The sequence below is a fragment of the Camelus dromedarius genome, chromosome 1 (assembly GCF_036321535.1).
Source record: "Camelus dromedarius isolate mCamDro1 chromosome 1, mCamDro1.pat, whole genome shotgun sequence".
NCBI classification, from domain to species: domain Eukaryota; kingdom Metazoa; phylum Chordata; class Mammalia; order Artiodactyla; family Camelidae; genus Camelus; species Camelus dromedarius.
Window position 1 is genome coordinate 4,630,138 of NC_087436.1, and position 14,229 is coordinate 4,644,366.

Below are 14,229 nucleotides of genomic sequence, written 5' to 3' on the forward strand. Positions count from 1 at the left end.
ATTATGGAAGAGTATGGTAAATTGTTAATAATAAGAAAAACATCCAGCCTCATTAGTACTCAACATTGACACAAATGTAAAATAATTTTATATAAATTTGGCAATTAAAAAATGAAATAGTCAAGGGGAGAGTTAAAGGGGAAACTCACACTTTAAAATCTGATGGCAAAATAAGACAACTTTTTTGGAGAATAATTTTGCGTCATCAGTCAAAATCTTTTTTAAAAATGTTGAAATCCTTTAGAAATTTTTCCTAAAGAAATTATTAGATTTATGTGCATTAAGATGTATGAGTGTTTCCATTTCAGAGTAACTTACATTTTAAAGAATTGGAAAGAGCCTCTATTTTGAGTAAGCTGACATTTGTGAAATAAATTGTTGCATACCTGTGTTGAATAAGATAGTGATTAAAATTGATATTACAGAAAAAAAATTTTAATTTGGGGACATAATAATTGAATATTAAGGAAAAAGCAGGATCTTTGGGTGCTTACTGTATGCAACCAAGTTATTACATATGCATAAGGAAAAGCCATTCTGTACCAAAATAGCATGTGTGTTCTTGATGATTTTCAAGATCTTTATGTAATTTTCAGAAACAATAAGTTCTACCTTAAATATAAGTTTAAAAAAAAGCTCAAAATTTTGTCACAGGAGCTAAGAAACTGATTGCTTTGTTTATAAGTACAAACCTTCATTGGACGTTCTTGGCTAGATGGTCACTCTGCACAAAAACAGGGTATTTAACATTTTTAAATTATATACATACCTTCATTCCTCTCATTAACAATTTTCCACCTCTAATATGTTTTGTTTTTGTTGTTGTCTCTCAAATCTATAAAATAGATCTCAATGCTGGAGAAATCCTCCAAATGTTTGGGAAGATGTTTTTTGTCTTCTGTCAAGAATCTGGTTACGATACAATCCTGCGAGTCCTGGGATCCAATGTCAGAGAGTTTCTCCAGGTGAGCAATTTGAGGTCCTGTGGCTAAAAATTCTGAGTCTTGGATTCTTACCTGTAGATGGTGGAATACTTTTGCCCAGCCAGCTGCATGAGTGTCTTTCTGCTGAAATGGAATCACAGTGACATTTTTTTCTAATTCACATAAAATAATAATAGTTTTTGGATGGTCTTGAATACATTTTGGCATTGTTTCCTTTAATTTTTGGTTCCTGACTCTGAATACGCAAGTTGTCGTGTTCTCTGAAAAACTCGACCTGGCCTGTTGTGATCTGTTCAACTGCCTTTTTCTAAATGCTGCTTTCTGCTGGTCATTGGCTTTTATGTATATAATATGGGCGTACTTTCTATTTGTAAGTCATCTGAATTTGTGTTGTGTAATTAAATCGTGTAGCAGTGTCTGTGATGTCCTGCCCGAAGCTCGTTGTTTTGGCTAAAGCACCTAGAGTTCAGATTTGGAGATCATTGCTCCGAGTTCTGTATTAGTTCATCTACTCAGGAAAGGAAAACAGGAAATTCTCCAAAGTTAGTCTCAGGTGAAGTCAAAGATAAATAATGTTGCCAAAGGCCTTTGTCTTCTTGTCTTGTTAAAATTATCTTGCCTTTTTTTTTTTTTTAACTAGTAAATTGCACATTAGATGGGAGACTATTTTTGGATCGACTGTGCTATTTTAAGCACAGGCATTTGTTAGACCCTCTTCTGGAAACGTGTTCACATTGAACGTTATGTGAAGGGTATTTCTAAACTGGCCACTGAGAAGAACCAAATCTTGCTGGAAAATGATGTCGGAACAATACTAGCTGAACTGGGGCCCAGTTTGGATGGAATGTAAACTACTTTCAGTCCAGCTGCATTATTGATTTAACAGCCAAAATAAGAACTATGGTGTTTAATCAAAATGTCTGTTGTTTACATAGTGACATTTTTTCTTATAAACTTAAAATGGCATTAAATCAAGAGGGAAGCTGGTTTGCAGTCCCCGCTAGCAGTTGACCAAACTCCTGGTCTCCAAAAGAGCGGTCACTTCCAAAGGAAGTAACCCCCAGGAGATATTCAAATTAACCTTTAACTGGTTGCATTTAAATGAATTAAAAAAAAATTTACTGAAGTGTAGTTGATTTACAATGTTAGTTTCAGGTGTACAGCAAAGTGATTCAGTTACACATACACATACATATATACATTTTCTTTTCAGATTCTTTTTCATTATATGTTATTACAAGCTATTGAATATAGTTCCCTGTGCTGTACAGTAGGTCCTTGTTGTTTATCTATTTTATATACCGTAGTGTGTATCTGTTAATCCCAACTCCTAATTTACCCCTCCCTAACCCTTTCCCCTTTGGTAACCATAGCTTGTTTTCTATGTCTGAGTCTGTTTTTGGTTTGTGAATAACATTTATTATTTTTATTCCTTAGATTCCACATGTAAGTGATATCATAGGATATTTGCCTTTCTCTGACATTAGTTATTTTAAATGAATTAAGTTTGAGATTTAAAAGTATTTGGGGATTTGGTTTTTGATTACATGTTCTATTATTAAGTAGCTTTGTTGACTCTTGTCACCTTCTCAGCAACGTGTCAACCCACAGTTCCTCTCTTTTAATTTTAACGTTCTCTTGATGGTCACATCTATGTAACCAAAACAGTCAGTACAAATGCTTTAAAATGTTTTTAACCTTTACTCATTGTGATCATCGGCTAAGTTTGCAAAGACACAGAGGGGTGACCGAGCAGGCAGCCTCCTGGTGTGTGTGGCTCCAGGTTCTAGAGCCGGCTGCCCAGGGGGGTGGCCTCCACATAACAGCCCAACGTTTGAAAGGTGGTGCCGCGGGCATGAAATACACACCAGGTTTCAAACAGAATGCGGGGTTGTTCATGCAGATTCCGTATTGATCATGTGTTGAAAAGATATTATTTTGGAAATACGGAGTTATAGCAAATATATCATTAACAGTAATTTCAGCTGTTTGTTTTTCCTTTTTTAAAACATGACTGCTAGAAAGTTTAACAGTGTGTATGTGACTGACATTTGTGACTTGCTTTAATGCCAGCATTATCTTAAATAGTTCTTAAGTCTGTTTTCCTCAAGGTCAGCAGGCAGTTTTAGCTAATATGGCTTTAAATTATACACGATTTTATTTTATTTGTCTTTTCATGTGAGTGTGAACAATGAGGAAACTGTAAAGTTTTCATCAATACTGTATATTTTTAATCGAGTTTTTTTTTTCCTGGTTTTGAAATTGCATATATTAATGGCAAACTGAATGTATTAAAATACTGCTTTTCTTAAAAGTACATATTTATGTTAGGATTAGGCTAATTACAAATATATTAAATGGACTTTTATCCTGTATAAGTGAGTCTGACTTAAGCAACTGATCTTCATAAATTGTTTTAAGATCCTGGCTCACATTTTAAAATAGACATTTTTCATTCCATACATTAATCAAATACTCTTAATGGTGAACTTCAGCCTTTCATTAAAAAGTAGGATAAACTGGGCCTTATTGTAAAGATGTTTCACTTTTTTTCCTCTCACACCACCTGATTTTACCCAGTCATGAAATCCTTAGAGTCTGTTCCCTAAATACTGAATTTTCAGAATTCTACCATTTTTCTTCATTTTGCCTGCACTTCTGTGGGAGAGTCTTCCAGTATCTACAGAAAGGATGGGTTTCCCCACCTCTCTTCGAATCCCTCCAATGACTTCTTCATTCTAGAACTAGAGATTTTTCTGAAATGTAAATATATCTCATCATATCACTTGCCTAAACCCTTCAGTGATTCCCAATTGCTCACTGAAATTGTAAAAAGTATTTAAAATAATTGAAACTACTTATGTCTCCATCTTTCTCTCCTCCAGCCCAGCCGAACAGAACTGCTTTAGAATCTTTTTTTTTTTCCAGTCTTGCATGCTCTCTCTCTCTCTCCTCTGAGCTTCTGCACCTGCTCTTCCCTTTTTTGGAACACTGTTCCTGCTCCTTTTCATCTAGATCAGTCCTCGTCATCCTGCTGGTCAAATTTCTTCTTCCAGGAAGGCTCCACCCCTCTCTCTGTTCTCAGCCCCGTTTGAGTCTGGGGACTGATACGTCTCGTGTTTTCAGAGGACATCCTATTTCCCCAGACACAGTAGTTCTCACGCTGTGTTCATTGCTTGTTTGTTGGGCTGGGCTGTAAGTTTCAAGAGGGCAGAGATCACATGTCATTTCTTAATGATGCTATCGGCACAGATACAATGTGTGTCTGGAAATGAATGAACATTTTTCTTGTAAATGAAGATTTGCTGTTCATACAAAAATAGGAAGCAAATACTCCAGTAGCTCAAGATTAATCCTTTTATTAAGGCCAACAAAAATCCATTTGGAGTGAGATATATATTTAGAGCTGAGTTATAGGTTGAAATGTAGAATAGACACACACTGGACCAATTTCCTTTTCATGCAGACATGGCAAAGTACTGTTTATTGATTCGTATACAAGTGACAGTACTTGAAACTTTTAAAATGTTTACCCTAATGTTTCCACTTGAAGCTCTCAGGCAGCAACCACATAGCTGCTGAAATGGTGACACAGGAGCCGGAGCCTGGGCGCCTCCCACCGCTCGCCGTCCTTCCAGGGAGGACTTCCTGGGGGAGGGGACATGTGTCTCTCCCAGCCTCTCACTGGATACATGATCAAGAATGGCTCTCTGTTGAAAATACATTTTTCTGTTTTTACTTTTCTTGAAGTAATTTTTGAAAGTTTTTTAAGAACCAGGCGCGGCATGTAACAGGCAATCAATCAATAGTCTTTGAATGATAGAATTAGTTAATTCTGAGTTGTATGTATATATATTTGTTTTGGCCCAAGCTATTTTATCCAGATAATACTTGTGTTTCTTTGTAGACATTTTATATTAAAGAGATGCTGCATAGATCGTACCTGTAGTTTAGTTTCAGAAAAATACTTGTTTCTCAAGTGGATTTTTGTCATTTCCTTTGATTAGTGAATTTAAACAATTTAACAATTCAAACAGCTTAAAAAATGGACAATGTCCCTTTGAAAGGCTTTGCTGCCAGTATTAAATTTCTGGCTCTGAGTAGCCAATCGCTTTCATTTTTTCAAAAGTGGATTTAAAATTGTTTACATCATGCCTATTATTAATCTACCTCTAGACTCCCACAAAAAGTAGCCAAAAATCCTAAGTTGGTGAAGTAACAAAATATAAGAAACATTTTTAGAGGAAGCCTTTTAGAAATATTACTCTCTCTAGATAGTACACAGTTTGGAATTGATTTTTCTTAAATCTCCTGTAAAACCATCAACTTGTGGATTATTGATAAAAGTAGATAATCCTTGAAATTTATTATTATCCTTTAGCTGATTTAGTAAGCAGAAACGTGGTTTATCAAAAAGAGATTTACAAAAAGTAGGAAGACATTTTGATGTAGATTTTTGGATTTTATACATTTTATCTGTATTTATTGTCTTCAAGATAAGACCATATTTCAGTCATTTTCTTACTCTTAAATTAGGGATAAAATGTGGTACCATGCTGCTGCTGTAGCTAATTTCTGTCTGAAGCATCCAGTATAGTGATTAAAACAGAGCAGAGAATGTGTAGGATTTGAAAACTCATTAAAAGTACAGCTGGTGAGGAGCGTGTGGTCTGACGGGATGTCCTCCGTAGACGCCGCTCACCTCTGCTCTCCGGTGTCCTCTTGCGTCCCTGCAGGTGGGTTTTTCCTAGAGTCGCTGCACTTGCGTCCCCCATCTCAACCCTCTTCTGCAGTGTGAGTTTCCCTGTTCTCTGTCGAGGGCTGGAGTCCCCCCTGACCCTTGCATCTGGGATGGCTTTGCTGATTACTTGACCAACAGAGTGTGGCAGGAGTAACATTTTGATCCTTCCTAGGCTGGTTCCTAAGAGGTCTTGAGTTTTCCACCCGAGTATCTGGGAGCACTTACTCTTGGGACGGTCCCTCCAGGCACCCCGTCATGTGGACTGAGGAGCCCATGGTGCCCGGAGAGGTCATGTGCGGGCTCTCAGAAGACTTAGCTGGGCCGGCTGAGCTCTCTGCCGTTAGGGTGACCATCCTGGGAAGTCAGCCTGGGAAGTCAAAGAATGATGGTGACTCCATTCCCAGCTTCTGACTCCAACAGGAGAACCCCCTGCCTGAGTCCAGGCAGCCCCCAAAACCATGCGGAATAGCATTTTGTGTTTTTTTTTAAACATTTTTTGTTGATTTATAATCATTTTACAATGTTGTGTCAAATTCCAGTGTAGAGCACAATTTTTCAGTTATACATGAACATATATATATTCATTGTCACATTCCTTTCTCTGTGAGCTACCATAAGATCTTGTATATATTTCCCTGTGCTATACAGTGTAATCTTGTTTATCTATTCTACAATTTTGAAATCCCAGTCTGTCTCTTCCCACCCAACATTTTGTGTTAAGCCAGTAAGTTTGGGGCACCTTGTTATGCAGCAGTGGATCATGGGAACAGCACTTTGTGTACTGTTTTCCTGTTTTTTGATCTGCGTTAGTATGTGCACATGTGTTCACGTATTTATGGGTGAGTCGGGAGCTTTGAGGAGTCCGTGTTGCAAAGGGGAGATGATATATAACCTTTGCAAATGGAACCCAAATCAGTGCGCAGCAGGGTTCTGAGTTCATTTTCAGCGGTATATGTTATTCTTACACTATATATTTCTTACCTCCCCAGTAATTGTACAAAGGTGAAATAAAACCTGAACGAGCATGGGAGGTATTACTGAAAAATAAAGGAGTAATATGCAACCTTAGAGACCAGTCAGGATTTAATGAGGCACCTGCTTAAATACGCAGAGAAATGTCAGGGCAGTGATCAAACCTGATACTCTCTCAAGTTTGCTGGAAGCTCTGGCTTCTTCCACTGACTTTGGTTTGGTGGAATCTCACTCACCCTGTCAGTTCATGGACTGAGTCCTCTACTGGGGTCCCTGCTCAGCCTGCAATGAGACTTTCTTCAGTTCGTGTTGGCTCCCGGTTTTGGCAGCATTGTAGCTTGGCCAGCCCACCAGGAGCAATCTGGGATTGATGACTGAACTAAAATTCTTCAATGTTTGTGCAAAGTGTTATTTTGGGAAATAATGAGGATTTTCCTGAACAGCTGGGACATTCTAATACTTCTCTAAATTATTTATAATATTTCTTAGAAAAAAATGTACCATTCTTTTCGTGTTTAACTTTTAAATTTCAGAAGGAACTTTTCTCAACCTCTAAAACGCCAATTTCTATAACCTGTGTCTACTTGGGGAAAAAAAAAAACGCACAGCATCAGAGCTATGAGTTGGGTTTATTCAGGATCTTACTGAGGACTGTAGCCGGGGGGTGGGGGTGGGTACAGCCTCTCAGATGACCCTGAGGACTGTTCTGAGGAGGTCAGTTCAGTTGGGGGGGTCAGTGTATGTGTGACACTGACTAAGGGGGTGCGTGCACTCAAGGACACGGCTTGGTTGCTGTCAGCACGAGGAACAGACATCTTAGTTAATGGTTTTATTGCTTTTCTAAGTGTGGGAAGATGCAAGAATCCGGGTTCATGAAACATTTCTCCTGAAAATATCTAACTCCCTGAGGGCCAGCTGTAACAGTTTTCCCTCATTCCTGACCTTCACCCTGAATTCCTTCCTGGGTGTCCTGCAGGTCAAGGGCTCCAGTGGCCAAATGACTAACTTCTTGTAGAACCGGGTGGCAAGAAACGTCCCTTAGTTGGCACCTGCAATTTTAAAATTGACATGTGAGAACTTTTAAAGGAAGATAAGTATTTTAGAATTTAAGACTTTAAAAAAAAATAGCTCGTATATATTTTCACAATTTTTACAAAATATTGGTTGGCACATGTATATAAATGAGATTTTTTAAAACACAAATGTAAAAGCAGTATGACGAGTGAAACTCTTTACACAGGTATTCCTATGACTTTTTTTTAAAATTTCTCTTGAGAGGCTGGTAATAACTATAAGCAGTTTTAAAAATACCACCATTTAAATAATTTTAGTGACTCTTGTACACTTTCTTTTTAAATGAGGCCTTACAGTAGTTCTTTTAAAAGGGACACGCTGTATCTCTTCAGTTGGAAGGCTGTTCCCCAAGGAGCAGCTTGAAGAAGGAAAGGCTGGACAAGCACCGCTAAACACCAGCTCTTACTTCCTCTGAACCCCCAGCTCCTCACGCCCTGGCCCTGGCGTTTCTCGTTAGATGGGGCGGAGTTTTCCACTTTAGGTCTTACTTGTTTAAATTTTTTCATATTCAAATTCTACAGTGACTTCTTTCTTGTAAGACTTAAAAAGGGTTTTCAAATCACATGACTCCATCTGTGAATGCTAGTGTCGGTCTTGCTTTTCAGAAACCTGACCAATAAAAAGAAAGGAAATGTGGCGATTTGTCCTCTTTGCTTAAAAGAGAGAGGTTTACAATGACTGACTTAGGATGTTTTCCTGATCTGAACTTCAGTAACGTTCTCAAATAACACACACAGCTCCCTTCATGCCGTCCACTGCGAAAAGATTCTTGAAGACTGAAAAATCTCTCTCAAAACTTTCGATGCAAGATCTTACTTTTACCTATTTATATGGACCGTTTGGGAATTTTTAATTAGATGCTCTGGGAGCAGAGAAATGAGGTGGTTCATTCCTGGAAACTTTGCCTCTGTAATTTCGTTTAAGCCTTTTTTTGCTACACATCTTAAGAGAGATTCTGCATTTGTTTTGCAGTCTTTCAAGATCTTGAAAAACATGGAACTTCAGAGTATTTCTCACAGGATTAACAAATTCTCTTTTGTTTCCCAAATCTGTGTGTGCTAAATCTCGAACTTTAGTTTCCTGAGATGCCAGCGCTAGTGTTTCTTCTGTGAATGGTAACGCCTGGGGGAAGGGTGAACTGGGCTACAGACAGCAGAATTCCTGAGAAAAAGCACATTCATCTTGCTTGTAGACAAAGTGGTAAAATGACATCAGAACAATGAAAGGAATGAAATGAAAACCTCAGACTAACCTTTTGGCGTCTTGAGGCAAAATGGATGAGTGGACTTGCCTGTGTTCTAGTGTCCGTAAAGCCAAGAAGAATGAAGCGAAAGCATCTCTGAGCTTTGCTTGACTGTTAATTTACTGTTTCCCGGGAATCTACTTGTGTTTAAAAGTGTTCAATCTATATGTGTTTACATGTGTTCTGTTTCTCTGATGTTTGTCATCGTCCATTAGCTCTTCTCTCTGAGTACCAATCTCCAGGGGTCTATTTAGAAACAGAACAGAATACCAGCTTTAACATGAAACTCTTGTTCTCCAGAAGATATTGCTACAACCACGTGGATGAATAATTGATTTTGTATAGATGGTTTTATAAAATGCAGACAAGGTTTTCTCTTGGCTCTTTTGAGAATCTTTTTTGTGGCCTTTGAGGTTGCTGCAAACAGTTCTAGTTCATGAAGAAGGCACCTTTCGAGCAGTCTAAATGTACTCCAATGAAAATAATTTAATTTTCAATCATGAATTCCATGTCTCATGGTAGACAAGCTGTGGTGATCATTTTGATTTTGAGAGTATAAAACCAAGGAGAGAAAGCTGGAACTAAAGAAATCCCAAGAGTGGTTTTTATGGTTAGATACCATCTAAAGAAAATCAATATTACATTAAGTGGTGTTACATCTTTTCTGCTCCAGGAAAACACTTTACTTGTCCACTTAATTAATAGCAGACCCAATAAAACAGTCAGTCTCTGGGGAGCTGATGACCACTAAGACTTAAAGGATTAGCATCTGACTTCGTGTGTTTGGTTTCCCACTCGCCTTGACTTGGTGAATTCAGCAGCACTTTATTACTGTTATCAATACTTATGTACTGGCAATACTTTTATTTAAAGTGGCTCCACGTTTAGGGTGCAGGGCTGTCTCCAGGTGGTGTGTGATGTGGTGGTCTTCGGCATCCTGGCCCGTCTCGTCCTCGTCAGCGTCGGTGGTGCAGATCAGGGGGACGATGCTATTGTCACTGCCTCCCGCCGTCCGTTTAGCTGCTCGTGGAAATGCGCCGATGTAACACCACCCAGGATGGAAAAGACACGTGTGGAAATGACGTTGGCATGCTGACTTACGCCATCCTGCATTTGAACACGTTATAGAAGACAAATAGAAAAAAAAAAACTTTAAAATACATATTTCAAGTTATTGTTAAACTCAGGTTTACATTTTTTCTTGAAAATGAGCCACAACGCAGTACCTGGGTCTGAGCATGTTAGGAAATTTCCTAAATGCAGCACCGAGCTGAATTTTGGCTTCAGGGGAGATGGAGACACATGTGAATCTCTTTTAGTGATTTTTTTTTTCTCACCGGATTTTCTCTTACTCCTTTTGCAACATCAGCAGAAGTGTGAAGGGATCCAGGAGGGCTGGGGAGCCACCTTTGTTGTCTTCCTTTCCCGGGAAAGAGTTCCCGGGAGGAGAACTTGTCATAGGAGAGCCCTTGGCACCCCTTACCCTGGACACTTCTAGGCCTCTGGTTGTTTACAGATTTCTCCGGATGGTCCATTCTCAGTGTCCGCCATGTGGGAGTCCTTGTACCCGCTGACGGCGGCCTCTCGAGACTCTCAGGACCACTTGATATTTTAATAAAGAACTGGCCCGACTTGAGCATAAGAGGTGTAATTCGGGGAAAGAAAACAAAATTTCAGCACCAGGCACGAAGGCATCTCTCAAAGAAGCCACATTCACCTCGTTGAGGAAGCTGTCGAAACATTTATCTAAATCAGTGTCACCTCTTGTGGCCTCGCACAGATCCTGGCTGCACACTGACATCTCCGGACCTGTCTTCCTGTCCCTTTACGTGTCAGAAGCCACTCTGCACGTTCGTTTGTGATTTAAGCTGTGATCAGCTTACAGGCAGGGTCTGTGTCATCAGCCTGTGCCCTGCCCTGTCCCAGCCTGCACCGCACACCGCAGGACATGTCACCCTCCTGCAATGGCTTCACACAGTGTGTGGATGACTGGACGGTGGGACAGAGGATGAAACTGCTGGCTGCAGGGGCCCTAATGGAGCGGTTCCTGAATTTGGGACCCATGCTCCCTCCAGCTCCTTCCCGATGTCTTACTGGATCCTTCTGTTTCCCTAACTGGCCTCCCTGAGACGTTTGAACAAGAACTGTGGTTCCTTTGGGCCCACAGCGCCCCCTGTTAAGGCGGGTTCTTTGAGGCCCACAGCGCTCTGAGACCGGTTTGCCTTCCCCATTCTCTCTGGCAATCATCACCAGGTATCAGTATTGACAGATTACTATTTGATCAATGAATTTTTTTTATTGCTATGGGAACCAGTTACCACAAACATAGGGCTTAAAACAACACAGATTTATTATCCTACAGTTTTGTAGGTTGCAAGTCCATTTCTGGTCTCACTGGACCAGAACCAGCAGGGCTGAACCCCTTTCCTTTGGCTCTGGGGGTGGGTAACCAGACAGGTGTAGGCAGAATTCAGTTCCATGAGGCCATGGGGCTTTGGATCCTGTGTCCTTCCTGGCCGTCAGCTGGGGCTGGGTCATGCCCTAGAGACCTCTTTCCAGGTCCTTCTCATGCTCCTGTCCCTCCAGTCTTCTGTCACTGTACCCCCCTTCCCCTGTAACCAGGAAAGGTTCTTGGCTTTTAAGGACTCAGTCAGTCCTGTGATCAGGGGGTCCGCCACTCCTGCAGGGTAATCTTTCCAACTCGAGAACCATGACCTTAACCCCATCTGCGAATTCTCTTCTGCCATCTGGGCTAACCTAGTCAAAGGGACCGGGGCCTGGGAACCTGGGGGACACCACGATTCTGCTTCCTGCCCCTGAGGTGCTCAGTGCTTGATAGACAGCATTTCACTTATTTCCATCCTATCAGAAGAAATCAAGTCTTGGAAGAGTTGAGCGAATTGGCTACGTGATCATGAAATGACAGTGTCATCATTTATACTCAAGTCTACCTGGTGCTAAAGCCACCTTGTTCTTCATCCCATGGAGGACCCAGTGAAAGTAGAGCTTGCACCATGTCTTCTGGGAATCTTGAAACAAATCTGTTTTTTTCCTTTGTTTTTAATTAAAGTACTGTCAGTTACAATATGTCAGTTTCTGGTGTACAGCACAATATACACGCATACATTCATTTTCATTTTTTTTTAATATTAGTAATACAAGGTGGTGGGGAGTTTGGTATGTTCTAAATTAATAACCAGGCTATAAGAACAGAAAATACTTACTGGCATATTTATTGGTTTTCCAAGACTTCAGTTTCAGAAGTTTCCGTCTCACAGGTGAGTGTGAAGCTGTCCCTTGATGGGAGACTACGAATGATCATGAAGAAATGATGATTATTTAATTCCTGAAGTGATTTTAATTTCTAAAATATTACTTCACTAAAGAAAATGCTTATATTTTCATATGCTTATAGCTCTGATGGAGTCTTTTTTTTCATCAGGAACACACTTTGAGGGTTGCAGTGTAAACACAGGGTAACATGTGTGCACTTTGATCACTCCTCACTGTTTATCGTAACAAACACACAACTGCCCCCAAACTCCCGTAATGATGCACATCTCGGCTTTCCACTCATAACTGCGTGTCTCTTTCTATTTCAGGCAACCATTTTACATCCCACTTGCTCGTTTACCTTCCTTAAAATGTTTCAACTGTTTAAATAGTTACAGATGTTTCTCTTTTTACATTTTACTTTATTTCTATATTTTGGGGGGAGGGTAATTAGGTATTATTGGTTTATCGAATACGGGGGTACCGGGGATTGAACCCAGGACCTCGTGCATGCTGAGCACCACCCTACCACTGAGCTACACCCTCCCCCCAATGTTTTTCTTAATCACATCATTTTTGCTGCAATCTCCCCAAGGTTCTTGCCTTGCAGACGTCTGGGTGCAGCTGGGAAAGGGTGTGCGGTGGGAGTATTGGCCCGTCAGCCCCCGAAGCGCAGGCCGGAGGCTTGTTCCCTGAGCTTGGTCTCCCTAGGTCGGCCCACGTGGCTGCCTCATTCACTCGGCACCGTCTCCTCTTCACTGCAGAATCTCGACGCCCTGCATGACCACCTGGCCACCATCTACCCGGGGATGCGGGCGCCTTCCTTCAGGTGCACTGATGCAGAAAAGGGCAAAGGGCTTATTCTGCACTACTACTCAGAGAGAGAGGGGCTCCAGGACATCGTCATCGGGATCATCAAGACGGTCGCCCAGCAGATACACGGCACTGAAATAGACATGAAGGTAACGGTCCGTCTCGGGGACGCCTGAGCCCAGACCCCCTGCGGAGGGTTAAGGATGCTCGGCGAGTCTACTTCAGCTGTCAGTGCTGCTGCTGGACCTCAGCAGAGGTCCACGTAAGCCGTGACGGCAGCAACACCCTCAGGCTTCTATAGTTGGCCCTGGAATGCAACATACAAGATTTTTTTCCTGGTGGGAGCAGATTTTGCTTTCTAATTATACATTGCTCGAGGCACCGTGAAATTTGGTTTGCACTCCCTGTGAGCACACACTCGCTGGGAAGTGGTGGCCCTCAGAATACAGGAAAACCCGTGACACAGCACATGCTAAAATAATGTGAACCGAGGTATTATCTTACTGTTCATTGTTTCCTTGTGGGTTTTTTTTATTTCTGTCCGTCCCTGAGATGTAGATAGAATATCTCATTTTACGAGCTAAAAGTTTTTCTTTTTAAAAAAAAAAAAATTAGATTGCTTGGTAAAAGAAGCCAAGCCTCATACTTGAAAAAAATGTTAGTTTTGAGTGATGATTTCAAGATATTGATAGCACAGCTGTGCCATGGAGAACCCTCGTTTTTCTGTATTTCTGACCCCGATGGCTTCTCCCCTGAGCTGCTGTTTGTGTGCTCAGGGTATCAGCCCCCCAGAGCCGTTCTCAGTGGCCCTAAATTTAAAAAAAGTGGACAGAGGGATGCCCTATTTCAGTTTTCTTTCCTTATGAGAAAACTAGTGCAGTGCTTTTTTAGATGCCATAGTTACATTCTAACACATACAGGAAGCCCAAACTCGAAGTACAATTTTATAGAAATAAAAACTGTAACATTTAAATTGATTCTATTACAAAAGTATCCCATGTATTTAATCCAGTTGGTCCCATTGGATTTGACGTTTTTGTTTTCTTTCAGGAGTTGGTGTCCATTCTTCCTTGATCCCCAGGCTTATCCTTAGTTTTTCTGTGTAATATGACATTGTCAAATCCAGAGACATTTAAAAATTAAAAACTTGGGTAAAGGATTGAAATTCT

At 40.6% G+C, this 14,229-nt stretch overlaps 1 protein-coding gene across 1 annotated transcript in view; it reads left to right on the forward strand.

Moving 5' to 3' along the window:
- The window catches only part of GUCY1B1 (guanylate cyclase 1 soluble subunit beta 1), a 46,337-nt gene that overhangs the window by 16,628 nt on the left and 15,480 nt on the right, over positions 1-14,229 (forward strand). The window contains exons 4-5 of the mRNA XM_031463701.2: positions 847-965; positions 13,012-13,209. Of these exons, the coding sequence (XP_031319561.1) occupies positions 847-965; positions 13,012-13,209 (317 nt within the window). The remainder of the gene's footprint in view (positions 1-846; positions 966-13,011; positions 13,210-14,229) is intronic.